This window comes from Petaurus breviceps, unplaced genomic scaffold (genome assembly GCF_028583685.1).
Source record: "Petaurus breviceps papuanus isolate PSGF00001 unplaced genomic scaffold, PetGlider_PUasm1.0 175, whole genome shotgun sequence".
Classification (NCBI taxonomy): domain Eukaryota; kingdom Metazoa; phylum Chordata; class Mammalia; order Diprotodontia; family Petauridae; genus Petaurus; species Petaurus breviceps.
The window spans coordinates 31,847,742-31,868,537 of NW_027185764.1; the positions used below are offsets into that span (position 1 = coordinate 31,847,742).

At 35.6% G+C, this 20,796-nt stretch overlaps 1 protein-coding gene across 2 annotated transcripts in view; it reads right to left on the minus strand.

Annotated features, from left to right (window-relative positions):
• Positions 1-20,796, minus strand: part of SSBP2 (single stranded DNA binding protein 2) — a 423,889-nt gene that overhangs the window by 255,316 nt on the left and 147,777 nt on the right. For both annotated transcript variants that reach the window (XM_069085038.1, XM_069085037.1), the window contains exon 3: positions 17,789-17,850. In XM_069085038.1, the coding sequence (XP_068941139.1) occupies positions 17,789-17,850 (62 nt within the window). The remainder of the gene's footprint in view (positions 1-17,788; positions 17,851-20,796) is intronic.

Below are 20,796 nucleotides of genomic sequence, written 5' to 3' on the forward strand. Positions count from 1 at the left end.
GAAGAAGAAGAAGAAGAAGAAGAAGAAGAAGAAGAAGAAGAAGAAGAAGAAGAAGAAGAAGAAGAAGAAGAAGAAGAATTGTCCTTGGAAATGTTGATTAACCTCTATGCAACTTCCTAGGACTTGATAAATTATAAGTAGATTAAAATCTGCCTAATTAGAAGGAATTCCTATACTAAAAATCTCTTAGAAATAATTATACATTTCATTGGGGAGACTTTTTTTAGTATTATAGATCATAAGTAGATTAGAATAATATCACCTACACAAACCTTACACCAGGGCTCCCCCCATTCCTCTTGGATCAAATATAAAAGCATCTGTTTGGCATTCAAAGTCCTTTATAACATACTCCACTCTCTTCTTTTCCAGTCTTCTTATAGTTTATGCCTCACCATGTACTCTGTAATCCAATAACACTGACCCCCTTGCTGTTACTTAAAAAGAACACTCCAACTCACAACTAGTAATTTTCACAAGCATGGAATTGTCTCCCTCCTCATCCCTGTCTACTGGCTTCCCTGGCTTCCTTCAAGTACCAATAAAATCCCACCTTCTGAAGGAAGCCTTTCCCAGGCTCTCTCAATTCTAGTACCTTCCCTCTGTTAATTATTTCCAATCTATCTTGTATATGGATCATTTGTGCGTAATTATATGCATGTTGTTTCCATAACTGGATAGTGAGCTCCTTAGGAGGAGGGGCTGTCTTTTACCTTTTTTTTTTTTTTAATAAACCCAGAGCTTAGCACAGTGCCTGTGGCACATAATAGGTGCTTGATAAATGTTTACTGACTGACTGATCATCAATACAAAATGTTTTCTATTTGGGCAGTGTATAAAAGGTCTTTCATCATGCTGGCAAATACCTTAAGTGAACTTAGATCTTTTTTGTAATTCTTTTGCTGTTGTCATTAAATGGATTGTTGAACGGAATTATCATAAAGGTGGCATCATCGATGCTGTTATGATTTTTAACATATGCATGATGAGACACATTGCTTGAAAGAAGTCAACCATAATTGCTCTTTTTTGTTCTTTGTATTTGCTGATAATCCTTGAGTTCATAATAAAAAAAGAAAATTTAAAATAAAAAAAACCTCTGACTGTATACTGTTCTATTCAAATATTTTATTAAAATCAGTAAACAATACCCACAATGCAAACCTTCATTCTTTATACCTTTTATCTAGTTGTAGAATTGAGAACATGGTATCCTATGTAGAAAATAATCTACAAAAACAGGCCCATCCTCTTATAATTTTTCCTTCAAGAAAACCCTCAATGTGTACATAAAACATTCTCATAAGGATTTTGTAGGAATGAGGCATTTCAGTCACCTTTTCTATGTAAAAGTATGGCCTTCTCTCCATTTTGATGGTGAGGAGGAGGCAATAGTCCCCTCTAAACTATATTTTAAAATGAACCTTGTTTTTCCATAAAAAAATTGTATACCTTCAAACACATTTTTTCTTAATAGATTTGGTCACGTTTGGGTTCTTTTTTCTGATCTCACCATCTTAAACGACACTGGCAATTATTCACATGGTATATCATATACTAAAGTGGTAGAGTCTTGATGGGATCATTCTGGTATTGTTACAATTCAAACAGATGACTTTAGAAACAATGGATCCTCTATCCCATTTCATGTCTATTTGTTTACCTCTATAATTAATCCACGAATGCTTTAAAGTATGATAAAGCTTAGCTGAGCCTTTCAATAAGTTTTCTGCAGACTTGTCAAATATTTTTGATGTTTTTTTAGGTGATTCTGCTCTTAACTTCGACCATCCTCTCCTATAATATTTGCAAATGAGTTTGAACTCTACATTCATATTGCCTTTTCCTGCCATGCCTTTCTGTTTAACAAAAACATGAACTACCTGCAGACTGAGGCCATTTCAGGGCTTTTCTGGACCTCTTTTGGGGAGAGTCTTGCCTCTGCTACTTTGGCAGCCCAAGCTCAAAGCAACTCAGGACCCACATGGACAAAGGTTTGTGTGGAGAAAACTTCTCATTAATAACAGAAGTCTTTGGTTCATTTCCCCCTAATAGTCAGACCTATTATACTGTCTCTAAGAAATGGTGATAATCACTGTTAATTGTGATTACTTTAATCTATTTCCCAATTTGAGTGATCAAAACCTTTTCTGGGTTAGAGCTGTTATAATCATAAGCTGTGTATTCTTACGTCTATCCTTTTGTATAATTGACTGTATAATTGTATAATTGGTTTTGACCTTTAACCAGTCAGTCAGTCAACAAGCATTTCTTAAGCATGTACTAGGGACTATGCTAAGCATTAAGGATACAAACAAAGTCAAAAGACAGTCCCCGCTTTCGAGAAGCTCAAAATCTAATAGAGAAGACAAAATTCAAATGACTATCAACAAGCAAGATATATGCAAGATCAATTGGAGATAATCAACAGAGAGAGGGAAATGGCATTAAGAGGGATCAAGAAAGGCTTTTTTCAGTAGGCATAATTTTAGCTGGGATCTGAGGAAAGCCAGGGGACAGAATAACAGGCCTGGAGACCAGCCAATGAAAATGCCCAGAATGAGGAGATGGACCATCTAGTTTAAGGAATAGCAAGGATGGCAGAGTACAAGAGGTTGTGTACTATGTAACAAGACTAGCAAAGTAGAAGTGGGACAGATTACAAAGGGTTTTGAAGGTGAGAGGATATGACATTTGATCCTAAAGGTAACAGTGAACCACCAAAATCTAATGACGAGGACATGTGTTTTAGAAAGATCAGTTTGATGGAAGATGGACTTGAGCAGGAGAAACTTGTGACAGGCAGACCAACCAACATGCTATTGAAATAGTCCAGGCATGAGGAGATGAGGACCTGGACCAGAGCAATGGCAGCATCAGAGGAGAGAATGGGAAATGTTAAGAAAGTAAAACTGACAGGTTGGCAACAGATCGGATATGGGTGGGGGTGGAGGGAGGAGAGAGAATAAAGAGTCATGGATGGTGGACATCTAAGTTGTGAGGCTGCGAGACTAGGAATATGGTAGTCTCCGGGCAACAATTTCATTAACTAAATAAAAACTACCAAACATCACCCTTCCTCTCGTTCAAATGGGACAACTCTGGGGAGAGGGAGAAATAGATGAGGTGGTAAAGCTCAGACAGTGAATTATCATCCCCAATCCAACTCAAATTAATTCTGTTTCTAGCTTGTCCCAGACTCAAACTCAGACTGACAGATGTCTTTTCAAACATTTGTATAGAATTATATTTACTATAACCCTGTCTGTGCTATACATTGTGGCATTTAATCACAAACTCTTCTCCTTTTCTCTCATTCCATGACATGAATCATCATTTCTCTCTCACCCTCTCCTAACAGAGCTATGCCAAGCTCTTTGAATGCCAGAACCTTGCTATTCTGTACATCCCTTCATTCTCCAACAGTGATTATCACAGTGCAAAGGGCCCAACACAACCTAAGTAAATACTAATTAAATGAGTGTAATTTATGATTTCTTAAGAGGTCATGTTAGCTTCTACCTCTGACATAATTTTACTCAGTAAAGGACATCTCCCTCAAACACCAGATTAAGAAATAAAAAGGACCTTAGCATTCATCTAGTTAAAATTCTTCCTTTCATATACAAGAACGTCCTTTTTATTAGTTACAAACATTTTTATGATAAAATTATTTTTTTTTTGGTAGGAAGAGAAAGAGTATTCTACCATCCTTAACCTTCTACTGATTTTTGAAAGAGAGGAAAAGAACTACCTAAGAAATCCATAGAACAAACCATAAAGGAAAAAACTCATCCGTCTTTTTTAATTCCTATATATCCCTCCTCCAGAAAAAGGTAAATTAAAAATTGGGCCAAGTGTTAACTAATTGTGAAAGTTCACATCCCTTTACTCCCATATGGATCACTTAAGCAATGAGCAAAAAGAAAGAAACATGGGAATTTGGTCTACACAAATAAAGCAAATAATAAAACAAATTCAGTTTGTCTATAAATAAACTATAAGAGTATGATAAAATTAATCCAATTATAGTATAACTTTGTTAATTTACACAGAAATTTAAAGCACCTAAATATTTCTAAGGTAAAGTACTGTGCTAATTGAACAGGTAATAATTGGTCAAATAATGCGGGGAAGTTTGGCACAGGGTCTGTCTGTCTTGACCTCAGGGGTCAATTTAACACCTATACAAACTTCTTCCCTTCTAGAAGAAACTGGTTTCAAGTTTTGCAACAAAAAGACATCAAAGACAAATTTCAGGGATGAAAGTCATATAAAAGATGTAAGATTCAAGGGCTCAATTTCTTGTCTGCCTTATAAGTTTACATAACAAGCAAGAAACAAAATAAAAGCAACAAGAACAGAATCAGTTCAAGATGAGAGAATTAATCATCAATTGCTTCAAGAAGATGAAGGCAGTTAAAGTTGGCAATAGAGCCATATATTCGTTACCAACACAAAAAAAATTTTAAGATAAGACAAAAGAAACGTAAAAAAGCTATTCTTAGAAGTTTGGAAGTTTCTCACTTGAATTTTCTTATGCTCTATATTTTAAAACATTGTGGTGATAATATAACTTAAAGATAATGGAGTATGTAAGTTCCTGATGAATATACTGAAAGTTCCTGAAATTAAGTTGTTGAATGATATGAAATCAAGGTTTCTTTATTTGTTCTAGAAGAACCTTCTTAAGCATATGTGACCCTGAAATTTTCAGTAAATAAGTTAAATTTTTGTTGCTGTTTTGTAATTCCTCCCCAGGTAAGACCACAAGTGAGGGCTTCAGATGACTTCCAGACTTCTGAAAATCACTTTAGTCCATCAACTTGGAAAGTCTGAGAAGGCCAATGAACAGATAATAATAAAAAAGAGAAAAACTTGTCAGGGTTTCTAATTAATACTAATGACTAGAATACTAAGGGCTTTATTTGTCAATACATTTCATTTGTTAGAAATACTTATTTTTTAGGAAACCTTGTAAGCACATACAATAAGCAATATCTTATCAGAACTTAGCAGTAAGCTTGGCTCTCCAGAAAGGCTAGCCATGATAGTAAGTATAAGTTCAGAGAAGTCCTACCCACTTAAAAAGGCACTGGGTAAAAGACCCAGCAACAAATTCTCATCTACTGATCAGCTAAGTTCAGAGAAGTTTATCACAAAAAGGTTGACCATCAGGTGAGAGGAAGACAAACATTGTCCTGATTTTCAAACTATATTATCTTGGCAAACTATAAACCAGTGAGTTTGATTTTGATTCCTAGGAATATTTTATTAAAAATTATCAAAAAGATGGCTAACCAACATCTAGAAAGAAAAGTGTCACTATTCAGTCACGTCAGACTCTTCATGACCTCATTTGGCGTTTTCTTGGCAAAGATACTGGAGTGGTCTGCCATTTCCTTCTCTAGTTCATTATGCAGATGAGGAAACTGAGGCAAATAGGTGACCTGCCCAGGGTCATAGAGCTAGTGTCTGAGGCCAGATTTGAACTCAGGAAGATGAGTCTTCCCAATCCCAAGACTAGTGCTCTATTCACCGTGCCACCTTGCTGCCCAGAAAGAGAAACAGTAATTACCAAGACCCAATATTGCTTCATCAAGGACACACCTGACCAAACTTATTCTTATTTGACAGGATCACTAAACTAGCAGATAAGGTAAATGGTGTATATACTTTACCTAGATTTAGCAAAACTTTTCTTAAAGTATCTTGCTGTATTCTTGTGGGGAAAAAAGGATAGATATGGACCTAATAATAATAAAGTAGGATAGACTTAGAACCATTTGGATGGAGTCAAAAATAGTTATTAATGGTTCAACTCAAGGAAGAAAGTCAATAATGGAGTACCTCATGGTATTTGTGTTCAACACCGGCCATTTAATATTTTTATCAATGACTTAGATAAATAGAAAGATGGTATGTATTCATCATATGTGCATCCAGATGAGAATAAGCTGGAAGAGGTAGCTAACACAGGACAACAGTCAAGTTTCAAAAACATTTTGAAAGGATACAGCTACAGAAGCAATTCTCAAACTTTTTGGTCTCAAGACTTCTTTATACTCATAAAATTACTGAGGATGCTAACAAAAGGGCTTTTATTTATATGTGCTATATCAACCGATATTGGTCATAACAAAAATTAAAACAACTTAGTATTATTGCAAAAATAGCCTTGACCACAATGACTCCCTGGAAGGATCTAAGGGATCCCTAGGACTCATGGACGAGAGTTCGAAAACTTCTTAGATAGAACTGCATGATGGGCAATAAAATGAAATTCAATAGGGATCAATGTGAAGACTTACATTTGTGTAAAAAATCAACTCCAACAACACAAGATAGGGGAAGAGATAGACAGCGGCTAGTTTAAAAGAATTGCATGGACCCTTCTTTAAAAGTCAGCTGAATCCAACAGACCTTTACTAAGAATCTACAAAGTGTGCAGGACTGGGAATATAGATATGAAAAATAACAGTTCTTCTCTCAAGGAGATAACAAGTGAAAACAAATATACACAGAGAATTGGGATGTGGGTTCCATATTTCCAGTTGGCTCCACCCATAAAACGCTTCAAGGTGGTTCAAATACTGCCAAACATGGGTGGATGCTTTGGGACAGAAAATAAAAATGGGAGGAAAATGAAGATAAGCTGGCATTAGTACTGAGAAAGCCTACATCTAGCCGTATAACCAGATTTAAGGTATAATATAGTCATACTATATACTTCTGGGCAATGGTAGGCTCAAGAAGAAAGACCTGAGGCAGAAGGAGGCTAGAGGCATGGCCAGAACAAAACTCCCATCTGACAAGGACATCAAGAGGGAAAATCAATAGCTGAATTCACCCCCTGGCTCTCAACAAATAAAGCTTAGTAACTAGGCAGTAGAACCTTCTAGTGGTTAAATATAATTCAATAAGCATGATAAAAGACATAGTGTATTAAGAAACAAAGGAAAGATACAAACCATATCCTCAAGGAGGGAGAAATCATTTTCAGCAAAGAAGTGAAAATAATGAAGAAAGGTTTCACAAAACAGATAGCACTTAAACTGGCTGCACTATACTGTAGAAAGAATACTAGATCTAGAGTACGAGGAGCTGAGTTCCAATGTGGCCTCAGCTACTTACACATGTAAGAACCCAAGCAAGTCACTTAACATATTTAGGCCTATTTTTCTCCTTTAAAATATAAGGATTAATTTACTTTCTAGATTCAAATCCTATCTGCTGTGAACCTGTAAGATGATACCACCTAATAGTGAATCCTGAGAGAAAAGGGCTCACTGAGGCCAGAAGATTGCATCAGTGAATCAGATTAAAAAGAAGCAGAAAAAATAGGCAGAAGACCTTAGAAGGAAAGAAAGTGAAGGCCACACAAAAGTTAAATAGGTTGATAAGTAATTCCTTGCATTTAGTAAGCCCTATTTGAGCTTACTTGGACATGACATTATATATTTAAGAGACAGACTGATAACTTTCTCTAATACAAGCAAAATATTTTTATACCTCAAGGAAGCAAAACAATAAGAATATTTAACTACAATAAAGTTATTTTCTATGTAGAGAAGAAAACTTCAAACAGAAGGACTGCATCTCTGTGTACACACACACACACACACACACACACACACACACACACACACACACGTGAAATGCAGAAGTGCAACCATGAGTGCCCCAAGTTTTATTTCAGAACATGAGCTCTGATAAGAGAGGCTTTCAAGGGGGAGATAAAAATGGCATTCTTCAACAATACACTGAAAGGGAACTCCCCACAGAGCATCAGGGGAATGCTTTGTTTTCAACTTTTGAACATGGTACTAAAAGATAAAAGAGTCTATGGCACTAAGCACAAAACTCTGCAAGTTCAGGCCACACCAAGTAACTAAGTGTACCAGACCCATAGAATGAGATGTGCAGAGTGAAGTGTTCAAAGCTCCACGTGCCAGAAATGTCATAAAGAATATGCTCAGATGTACCATCAAGAAAATTCAATTCAACAGATAAATTTACTGAGTGCCTTCTACCCACAGCATTCTGGCAGAAAAAATATCCCTTATGAATCAATGTCACATGACCAAAGATGAGAGGTCACCAGAGAATAAAGAATTAATACACAGCAACATCCATTTATTTCTCTTACATTTCTTTAGATACAGTTTCTGTGCTTTTGATTTATTGCTAAAAACAAAAGAAAACCAAATACAAGGAAATAAGATAGTTTGTATCTTCTTTTCAAAGGGGTCATAGGGCAATGAGATTTAACTGACTTCAGCTGTGATCTTTTTGCCTAGTTGGGTTGCTTGGTTTTGGTTTTGGGCGGAGGGATAGAATACAGGAATTAATAATGTTCTTCCTACTCAGAAATGTCAGCCTAGTGGCCTGACATCATAGAAACTTGTTCTATGTACAGTTAAACATGTGATTTAGCAATCAAAGAAAGCTAAGAAAAAGATTTGAGAAAAAGGTGCTCTCCAATCCATTATAGAATTTTCAGCGTACATTCTGCCACCAAATCATTAGGGAAAAAAACTCCTGCATGGACTCACCAAGACCCATTTCCTGCCAGACTGAACAGTAATTAATAAGGAAAGTCTTGTTACAAAAGGTGGGACACAATTTATGAACCTCCAAAGGAGATTTAAAAGGAGTATTCACTAAGGAGAACCAGGAGAAAACAATGTCCTAGAAAACCAGGAAAGAGAGTATATCCAGGAGAAGTGGATGCTGGGTGTCGAATGTTACAAAGAAAAAAAAAGGATCAGGCTAGAGAAAACTCCACTGGATTTAAAAATTAGGAGATCCTTAAAAAAAAAAAATTCTATTTAGAGCAACTCTTTTTGTAGCAGCTAAAAATTGGAAATTGAGGAGATGCCCATCAATTAGGGAATGGTTGAATAAGTTGTGATATATGATTATAATGGGATATTATTGTGCTATAAGAAATGATAGGGGTGGGGAGTGTAGATGGTAGAGTAGAAACAGGACTTCACGTGGCTCCTGCTTCCACCTCCTCCAATTAATGTAAAAGGGGACTCTAAACAAACTTTGGAACTACAGAACCCACAAAATGACAGAGAGATGCTAACCTCCCGCTGAGGACAGCCTGGCAGGCCAGCAGGAAGGGGCCAGGGCAGCACTCTGGGAGCCAAGCCCAGCCCCACCTGAGTGGGAGGTTTTAACCTCCCAGTGGCCCAACAAGCCACCAGCAGGAGGGACTTCAGATCACCAGCAGCTGTGGCGGTCTCCAGAATTATCAACCCATAGATGACAAAGACAAAGTGAGAGGTCAGTGTAGACTTTGCAGGAACAGGGAGCTCAGGAGTGCGGTCCAGCTATTTGCCCCCAGGGCAAGAAGCGACAGAGGCAGATTGTAGGGGGACCAAACAACCATTCTGAGGGGTAATCACTCTTGATTTAACCTAATTGGATCTGGATCACTGTCTAGAGTAGAGGTCCTGGGGTGCGTGACCAGTTTGCCAGAGCATGTGGAGCCTTCAGAGAGGGCAGGTAACTAATAGCTCCAGCAGCTGAGAAAACCCCAGCAATTTGGGACAAAGCTCCCCTTTCTGGTAGCAGAGCTCTACTGTGGCAAAAAGCTCAAAAGTCAAGTAATTGAGCGGCAACATGAGCAAGCAAAGGAAGCAAAGCTAGCTCAACAATCAGACTTTACACTCCTATTTTGGGGACAAAAAGGATCAAAGCATGGAACAGGAGGAAGACAGCCAAGTCAGAACTCCTGCACCAAAAGCTTCCAAGAAAAATGTGAGCTGGTTACAAGGCATAAAAGAGCTTAAGAAGGATTTTGAAAACCCAATAAGAGAAGTGGAGGAAAAATAGGGAAAAGAAATGAGAATCATGCAAGAAAATTATGAAATGAGAGTCAACATCCTGACTGAAGAAAATAACACCTTAAAAATAGACTAATTCAAATGGCAAAAGAGGCTCAAAAAGGCAATGAGGAGAAGAATGCCTTAAAAAGCCAAATTTGCCAGATGGAAAAAGGATCTCAAAAGCTCACTGAAGAGAATCATGCCTTCAGAATTAGATTGGAGCAAATGGAAGCTAGTGACTTTATGAGAAATCAAGATACTATACAACAGATCCAAACAAATGAAAAAATAGAAGGCAATGTGAAATATCTCACTGGAAAAAGCACTGACCTGGAAAATAGATCCAGGAGAGATAATTTAAAAATTATTGGACTTTCTGAAAACCATGATCAAAAAAAGAACCTAGAATCATCCTTCAAGAAATTCTCAAGGAAAACTGCCCTGATGTTTGAGAACTAGAGGGCAAAAGAGAGGTTGAAAGAATCCACTGATCACCTGCTGAAAAAGATCCCAAAAACAAAACTCCTAGGAATAGTACAGTCAGGTTCCAGAATTCCCAGATCAAGGAGAAAATATTACAAGCAGCAAGGAAGAAACAATTTCAATATTGTGGAAACACAATCAGAATAACACAGGATCAGGCAGCTTCTACACTGAGGGATCAAAGGGCTTGGAATATGATATTCCAGAGGTTAAAGGAGCTAGAATTAAAACCAAAAATCACCTGCCCAGCAAAACTGAGTATCATGGTTCAGGGTAAAATATGGTCATTCAATGTAATAGAGGACTTTCAAGCATTCTTGATGAAAAAAACACAGTTGAATAGAAAATCTGACATTCAGATACAAGAAGCAAGAGAAACATGAGAAGGTAAACAGGGAAAAGAAATCATAAGGAACTTATCAAAGTTGAATTATTTACATTACTACATGGAAAAATAACTTCAACTTATGAAACTTATTAACTCAGTATGAGAATAACTGAAGGGAATAGAAATGTGCATATATATATATATATATATATATATAGAGAGAGAGAGAGAGAGAGAGATACATAGGAGGGTATATGGGTGTATGAATACATATGTGAGTGTGTGTATATATGTGTACAGGTATTTATAGACAGAGGGCACAGGACCAATTGAATAGGAAGAGATGATACTTAAAAGGTAAAATTAAGAGGTGAGAGAGGAATATAATGAGAGATGAGGAGAGACAGAATGGGGTAAATTATCTCATATAGAAGAGGCAAGGGAAAACTCTTACAACGGAGGGGAAGAACAGGAAGGCAAAAGGGAATGAGTCAACCTTATTCTCAATGAATTTGGCTTAGGGAGGTAATGACATACACACTAAATAGGGTATCTCACCCTACAGGAGAGTAGGGGGAAGGGGATGAGAGGGGGGATGTTGGAAGGCAGGGCAGGCTGGGGGGTCGGGAAGTTGGAAGCACCCACTTTTGAAAAGGGACAGGATCAAAGTAGAGAATAGAACAAGTAGGGGGTGGGATAGGATGGAGGGAAATATAGTCAGTCTTTCACAATATATTCACTATGGAAATGTTTTGCATAGCTACAAAGGTACAACCTATATTGAATTGCTTTTTTTCCCAGTAAGGGTGGGTGACAAGGGAGGAAGGGAAAGAATTTGGAATTCAAAGTTTTAAAATCAAATGTTTAAAAAAAAATATATATATATATATTATTATTATTACTTTACATGTAATTGGGAAATAAGATATACAGGCACTTGGGCATAGAGATCCACTGTCATGAGGGGTCTTTGGTCTAAGAGAGATGAGCATATGACCATTCTTTTATCAATAAATGTGATGACCTTATTCATAAAATGATTAAATTATACAGAAACTGTGTCTCTCAAAACTTTTTAATTACCACACTATATGGAAACATTTTATATCACTGCACATGTAAAAACCTTTATCAAATTGCTTACCATCTTGAGGTGGGGGCAGAGGGTGAAAGGTACAGAATTTGGAACTCAAAACTTAAAAAAAAAAAAATCTTTTGGGGTGGCTAGGTGACACAGTGAATAGAGCACCGGCCCTGGAATCAGGAGGACCTGAGTTCAAATCCAGCCTCAGACACTTAACACAAAAAAACTAGCCCTATAACTTTGCGTAAGTCACTTTACCCCAATTGCCCTCCAAAAAGCAAAAAAAAAAAAAAAATTAAAATTTTTTATACATAATTGGGAGAAAAAATATTATGAAAAAATAAAAACAAAAAATTTATCTTTATAAATAAGAGAGACGTTGAAACCTTTTTTAAGTGTACAAGATCATATACTTTAAAACGTGATATAAAATGATTTATAGTTTTATATCAAATTTATTTTTGGTGTTCAAGTTCAGAATTGTCAAAAAATCTTCTAAAAAAATGTTTAGTAACCTTGGAAAGAACAATTTGACCCAAATATTTTAAGAGAGGAAGTCACATTGCCAGGAGTTAAGGAGTGAGTGGGAGTTTTAAGGAAGCGAAGACAACAATTGTACCTCATTTTTCTCTAGAAGTTTGGTTGTGAAAAGGAAGAGAGAGATAAGACCATAGCTTCAGGAGATTTCAGAATCAAATGAGAGTTTTTAAAGATGGGGAAAATCTAAGTGTGTCTGCAGGAAACAGGAAAGGAAGCTAATAGAGAATGAATGACTGAATATTAGAAAAGTAAAATAATGAACGAAACAGCTAAGCCTCCTAGAGAAGAGCTGAGGTAGTTGAATCAAGAACACAAGGAGTTGGATTTGGTAAGAATGACTGCCTCTACGTCAGAAACTAGAGCCAAAGAAATACCTGGGGGTGAGGGGGTTGTTAAAGAATTTGAGATAGAAATGGGGAGGCAAAGTCCTCTTCTGAAAGAGAGGAGGAGAAACTGGGGTGGGAAGTGTGAAGCGAAAGGAGTTTTAGGACTGGCTTTAACTTTAAAATTTTAGAAAATGACCAACAAGAGTAAAAAATGTATCTTTTAATTTATAACAAGAAAAGAAAAATATTGACCAACACAAAAATTTTAAATATTATTATCAGCAAAGAGGCTACAGCAACATATCAAAAGGGTAACATATAATGACCAGGTTGGATTTTATACCAGGTAGCACAGCGAGTAAGAGCACCGGCTCTAGTGTTGGGATGACCTGGAGATCAAATCCTGGGCTCAGACACTTAGCACCCACCCAGAAACACCTGGCCATGTAACCTTGAGCAAGTTACTTAACCCCAATTGCTTAGGGGCGGCCAGGTGGCTCAGTGAGTAAGAGCACCGGCTCTAGTGGTGGGATGACCTGGAGATCAAATCCCGGGCTCAGACACTCAGCACCATACCCAGAAATAACTGGCCATGTAACCTTGAGCAAGTTACTTAACCCCGATTGCTAAAAAAAAAAAAAAAAAAAAAAAGCAGAATTTGCCAAACAGAAAAAGTGGCACAAAAATTCACTGAAGGAAAAAAAATGCTTAAAAAGTAGAATTAGTCAAATGGTGAGGGAGGTACAAAAGCTCTCTGAAGAAAATAATTCTTTAAAAATTGGAATTGAACAAGTAGAAGCTAATGACTTTATGAGACAACAAGAAATAATAAAACAAAACCAAAATAATGAAAAAATAGAAAACAATATGAAATATCTCACTGGAAAAACAAATGACATGGAAAATAGATCCAAGAAAGAGAATTTCAAAATTTTTGGACTACCTGAAAGCCATGATCAAAAAAAAAAAAAATCTAAACATTAACTTTCAAGAAATTATCAAGAAAAACTACCCTGATATTCTAGAACCAGAGGGAAAAACAGAAATTTAAAGAACCCACCAATCACCTCCTGAAAGACCACAGATCCAAAAATAAAAACTCCCAGGTCAAGGAGAAAATATTTGCAAACAGTCAGGAAGAAACAATTCAAATAGTGTGCAGCCACAGTCAGGATAGCACAAGATTTAGCAACTTCTACATTAAAGGATGAGAGTGGTTGGAATATGATATTCTGGAGAGTAAAGTGACTAGGATCACAACCAAGAATCACCTATCCAGCAAAACTGAGTATAATCCTTCAGGGAAAAAATTGATATTCAATGAAATAGAGGACTTTCAAGCATTATTGAGGAAAAGACCAGATCTGAATAGGAAATCTGATTTTCAAATACAAGACTCAAGAGAAGTATAAAAATGTAAACAGGAAAGGAAAATCATAAGGGCCTTAATAAGATCAAAATGTTTTTCCTACATGGGAAGATGCAGGAACATAACTCATAAGAACTTTCTCATTATTAAGGCAGTTAAAAGGAGTATATATAGATAGAGGACATGGGTGTGAGTTGTATATGAAAGGATGATATCTAAAAAAAATTAAGGGGTAAGAGAAGAATGTACTGGGAGAATCAGAAAGGGAGAGATAGAATGGGGTAAATTATCTCACATAAAAAAAAAAACAAGAAAAAGCTTTTACAGTGTAGGGGAAGAAGGGTGTGTGTGAGCGAACTTTACTCTCAATAGAATTGTCTCAAAGAGGGAATAACATATACACTTAATTGGGTATAGAAATCTATCTTACCCTACAGTAAAGTATGAGGAGAAGGGGATGGGGGAGGGGGGAGAGAATGGAGGGCAGGTTGGGGAAGAAGACAGTCAGAAGAAAAACACTTCTGAAGAGGGAAAGGGTGAAAGGAAAGAGAGAACAGAATAAACAGGGGCAGGAATAGGATGGAGAGAAATATAATTAGTAATAGTAACAAAAAATTTTGAAACAAGTTTCTCTGATAAAGGCCTCATTTTTCAAACATATAGAGAACTGAGTCAAATTTATAAAAATATGAGCCATTTCTCACTTGATAAATGATCAAAAGACATGAACAATTTTCAGATGAAGTAATCAAAGCTCTCTATAGTCATATAAAAATGCTCTAACTTACTAATGATTAGAGAAATGCAAATTAAAACAATTCTAAGGTACTACATCATACCTATTAGATCAACTTAATAGGACATTAAAAGAAAATGACAAATGTTGGAAGGGATGTGGGATGAGATAATAATAAGGAGTTGTTAACTGATTCAATCATTCTGTAGAGCAATTTGGCACTCTATACAATGGCTATAAAACCACACATGCCCTTTGACCTAGCAGTACTACTATTAGGTCTATATCCCAAAAGAGATTAAAAAGAAACAAGAAAAGGACCTCTATGTACAAAAATATTTATAGCAGCTCTTTTCTGGGGTCAAAGAATTGGAAATTGAGGGCATGTCTGTCAGTTGGGGAATGACTGAACAAACTGTGGTGTGTGCTTATGATGGAATACTATTTTGCTTATAAGAAATGATGAGCAGGATGCTTTCAGAAAAACCTGGAAAGACATGAGCTGATGCAAAGTGAAATGTGCTGTGTACAAAATAACAGCAATCTTGTAAGATGATCAGCTGTGAATGACTTCGCTATTCCCAGCAATCCAGTGGTCCAAGACAGCTCTGAAGGACCTATAATGAAAGACGTTGTCCATCCTCAGAGAAAGAACTGATGGTGTGTGCATACAGATTGAAGCATGCTTTTTTTACTTTCTTTATTTTGGTCTCTGTCTTCTTTCACAACAGACTAAAACAGAAGTATTTTGCATGACTACACATGTATAACCTATATCGAGTTGAAGGGAGAGAATCTGGAACTCAAAGTTTTAAAAAATGAATGTTAAAAATTGTTTTTACATTTAACTGGGGAAAAATAAAATACTAAAAAAATTAGAAAATAAAAATTACAACAATACCTAAATTAATTTATGTAATTCTATTTATTAATTAAATTAATATTTCAATTAATAATAAATAATATTGTTGTAAATTATTTTATAATTATTATATATAAATTATTATTATAAATAAATAATAAATTTAAATTAATAATTAAATTAATTTATGTATTCTAAACTACCAAATGGTTACTTTAGAGAGATAAAAAAAATATAATAACCAAATTCAGCTAGACCAGGAGTTCTTAAACTTTTTTGTGTTATTCTTTTTCACAGTCTGTAGAGGCCAAGGGAATCCTCTTAATAATATTTTAAATGCATAAAGTAAAATGTCTAAGATTAAAAAGAGGGGCAGCTAGGTGGTGCAGTGAGTACAGACAGCACTGTTCCTGAAGCCCAGAGGACCTGAGTTCAAATCCGGCCTCAGACACTTGCCACTTAACTAGCTATGTGACCTTAGGCAAGTCACTTAACCCCCAACTGCCTTGCCTTCCCCCTCAAAAAAAAGATTAAAAAGAAAAACAATTATATTGAAATTTACTTATCAAAATAGTAAAATAAACTCACAGACCACAGGTCAAGAACTCTTGATATGAAGGGACAAATGGTCAAGAATCTTAAAGGAAATAAAGAAAAAAGGATGAAAGAGGGTCCCCTAATAGTTCCAGACCTCAAACTATACTACAAATCATTAATTATCAAAATTCTTTGGCACTGGTTACAAAATAGAGGTATCAATCAGTGGAAAAGATTAGATAAAAGCATACCAAAGCAAATGACCTAGTAGTATAGTATTTGATAAAACCCAAGAACCCAGCTACTGGGATAAGAAATTACTATTTGACAAAAATTGCTGGGAAAACTGGAAAGCAGTCTGGCTGAAATCAGATTTAGACTAACACATCACAGACCAAGATAAGCTCTGAATGGATACATGCACTAGATTGAAAAGGTCAAATCATAAGCAAAACAGAGGAACAAGAAAGAAATTACCTTTCAGATCTATGGAAAAGGGACAAATTCAAGATAAAAAAAGGATGGAAAGCATCATAATAGATAACATGGATAATTTTGATTACATAAAATTTAAAAGTTTTAGCACAAACAAAACCAATGCAATTAAATTTAGAGGAGGAAGACATAAAAGAAAAAAATCTTTGCAACAAGTATCTGTGATAAAAGTCTCATATCCAGGATATAAAAGGAAGTGATTCAAGTTTATAAGAATAAGCTCCATTCCTCAATAAATAAATAAATGGCTAAAGGATATTAACAGGCAGTTTTCAAAGGAAGAGCTATCATCAAACATAAGAAAAAATATTCCAAATCACTAATAATAAGAAAAATACAAACTAAATCAATTTTGTATTTCTACCTCATCTATCAGATTGGCAAAGATTAAAAAAAGGAAAAATTACAGACGCCAAAGGGACTGGTAGAAAACAGGAGACTAATGTACATTCACTGAAGCTGAGAAATGTTATGGTATTCTGGAAGCTAATTTGGAACCATGGCCCAAAAATCACTCAACTGCACATACCCTTTGACCCAGACATTCTACTATCAGACCTATATCCCAAAAAAGATCAAAGAAAGGAAAAGAAGCCACTTGTACAAAGATTTTTATAGCATCTGGAAAATAATGGTATTCCGTATGTTAATGTAATGGAAAAATATTAACATAGGAGAAATGATGAAAGGGTCAGTTTCAGAAAAACACAAAAACACTTGTCTGAACTGACACAGAGTCAAGTTAGTAGACCTAAGAAAATGATTTATATGATAGCACTACATGGTAGAGGCATAATTTTGAAAGACTTAAAACTGTGATCGGTACAATGACAAACTAAAATTCCAGAGGATCAATAATGAAGCAAATTACCTACCTCCTAAAAGAGAAGTGAAAGACCCAAGACAGAGAATGAGACATACGTTTCTATATTTCTAAGGCAGGAACTTGTTTTACTTGACCAGGCATATTTGTTAAAAGGATTTGGGTTTGTGTTTTTTTTTTTCTCAGATCTTTTTTTTTTTTGAGGAATATGGAAAACATTTAGAAAATGGGGATTCTCTTTAAGAACAGAAGACAGAAGTATAGAAATTATATACAATGACAAAATTGCATTATTTGTCATTACATATACTGGCCATTAGAATACATTATAAATCTAGTTTAAATGGAATAAAAAGGTACACTTACCACCACCAAGAATGCAAGAAGCCTGGCGGTTCCCCCAATGTGATGTTTTTTTCCCATCTTATCTAAAACAGATTTAAAAAGATATTAAAATTTTCCCCAAATCCTGTGTATACAAAATTTCTTCACACATATAATAATGCAACAACTTCCCTCTTTAAGATTTTAATGTGCAGGATTTTTGTTATTTTCATATTATTATTTATTCAACACTTATAAATATACATTTAAGTAGTTGTTGATTCCTATAAACTAAAGGAAAAAAGCCCGAAACAACATTTATTGCAAAGATGATTATACAAGCAACATTCATTTCTTTTCACAAAATTTGATGTCTCAAAAAATCCATTAAAGCAACATTATATTGTTTCCATCCATATAAATATAACAGGTAAACCTATAGGGTTTGTAAGTATGCCAAGTTAGTTTCTTAACTTCCTGGATACTACAGTAATGATCAACATAGGACATTCTGCTAGTTAGATTATTCATGATTTGTTTTTCAATATCAGTTTGCCCTAGTCATGGCATGATTAGATAAGTGTTTTAACTAAAAACAGTGAACGGTTCTGGCGTCTTATAATGAGATCCATTATATTAGTGTGTTTGGCTTGATTTGCCCTGGTATTTGTACTCTAGCTCTAAAAGTTACCTGGAGTAGAAAGCTGAAAATCACAAATAAAAGTAAGATATACGGATGTTATTTTTCCTTTTTGATTTAGAAAATTAAGTTGGCAAGGATTGTTATACAGAATAGATTGGTGGGTCACCAATAAAAAAATTATAATAGAAAATATATAGATATATAATATATAAAATATATTATAATTTTTATATGGAACATATTATATATATATAAAATAAGAGCAGCTATCATATATACAAAAACACAGCATTTTAAAAAATATTTCATCTGATCCTCACCATAGTCCTATGACTTAAGTAGCACAGGTAACAGGGATGCAATTTCATGACATATAGAAATCTTAGATGAGGACACTCCTTCGCCAGATTTAAGACTGCCACCACTCTGTAACTTAAAGAGTCTTAACTCTGTCTTAAAGAGTTGCCTTCTACAGAATAGCTAATGCAATTGCTTGAAGTTGGAAAGTCAGTATATGGCTCAGAGTGAACCCAAATCTTCCCAGCTCTAAAGTGAGCTCTCTAGTCATTATGTCAAAGCAGCCTCTGAAGAAAGTAGCACAGAAATTCACATTCCTGTTTCATAGATGAAGAATCTGAGACTCAGAGAAATTAAATTGTGGCTTAGTGGAATGAATACTGGGCTTGAAGTCAGACAAGATCTGGGTTTGAATTCCACATCTGGCGCTCTGTGACCACTGACATGCCTTTAATCTCTTTGAGCCTCAGTTTCTAGAATAATGCAGAGGAGAGAGGAAGTATGACATAATGAATAGAGTTAAAAAGTTAAAGAGTTAAGAAAATTTAGATTTAAATTCTGGCTTAGGTTATGTAATATCTGTGTAACCATGGACAAATATAGCCTCACGGTTCCCCAAAATCAATCCTGTAAGAGTTGCTAATCTACATCAGTGGAGGGAGTTTTCATACTGGGCCTTTCTTCCACTCACATAGTCTATAGGTCCAGACCCTTCCCATCACTCACACAGAAAAATTCTAGAGTTTGTAACAGTCATATATAATGTGAGGCAACTGACTTACACTAGAAGCAGTAATGGCTGGATTCTAAGAAGCAAGTTGTCTATTGCTCATATCTTCTAAAAGTAACTGACATTTCTCTCTTGATTAGTCATATTTAGGTGAAAAAGGAATTATAGGTGAAGTTTGCGGAATATTACCTCTGTTTCTGCTGGGGCATGAAAGTTCCCTGATAGAAACAAAGAAAAGAGCCCCAAATCATAATGGAAATAGTATTTTTAAGAAGAAAACCACCAGTGACATATAGTAGTTTCTATTTATCAAAATCACCAAGGAATGGCAAAGTCTGTGTAACTGCATGCTTCCAGTTATCTTATATTTGTTCTATGGTTGATCAGCAAGCTGCAAAGTACCTTTCCTCTAAAGTTATCTTCTGTCTACCTTAAACATATTCTGTATACACCTAAATGTCTTCTCTAGTAGAATACATTCTCCCTGAGGGCATGGACTATTTTTGCTTTTTTCTCTGTACCCCCAGAAATTGGAACAGTGCTAGGAACATAGTAAGTGCTAAATAAAATGCTTATTAAAAAGCTATAGAAGAATGGACTAGATCTTTGTGGAGCCTATAACATACAAGTTCCTTCTAGCTCTAAATTTATGACTCTATGACTTTACCCCCCAATTTTTTTTTCAAAGAACAAATTTTCATTTATATCCTTTGTTTTTAGATCCTCTAATATTCTCCAATATGTTCCTCCTAGAAAGCCTTCCCTAATAATGAAGATTTTAAAGAGGAGGAAAAAGGACACCAACACTAATCATCATATTGAAAAGGACTGACTTTATAAGTAGTGTTCCACATCCACATCCATAGCTCCTCATTTCTGCAAAAACAGGGGGAGCAGTTTTCTCCCATCTTCTAAGAGGTCAAGCTTGGTCATTTCACAGAATTCAGTTTCGATTGTTTTGCTGTTGTTCTTCCAATTTCTATTGCTGCAATCATTGTGTAAAATATTTTCACAGTTTTGTTTACTTTACTTTGCATCCATTCTTTTTTTTTTTTTAAGCAATCGGGGTTAAGTAACTTGCTCAAGGTTACACGGCCAGTTATTTCTGGGTGTGGTGCTGAGTATCTGAGCCCAGATTTGATCCAGGTCATCCCAACACCGGAGCCGGTGCTCTTACTTGCTGAGACACCTGGCCGCCCCTTGCATCCATTCTTGTATGCCTGCCTAAGTTTCTCAGTTTCATCATATTTATGATTTCTCACATTCACATTCATGTACTATGAGTAGCTTAGTCATTCTCCAATTGAAAGATATCTGCTTTGTTTCTAGTCTTTGCTATTCTAAAAAGTGCTGCTATAAATATTTTTGTGATCATGGAGC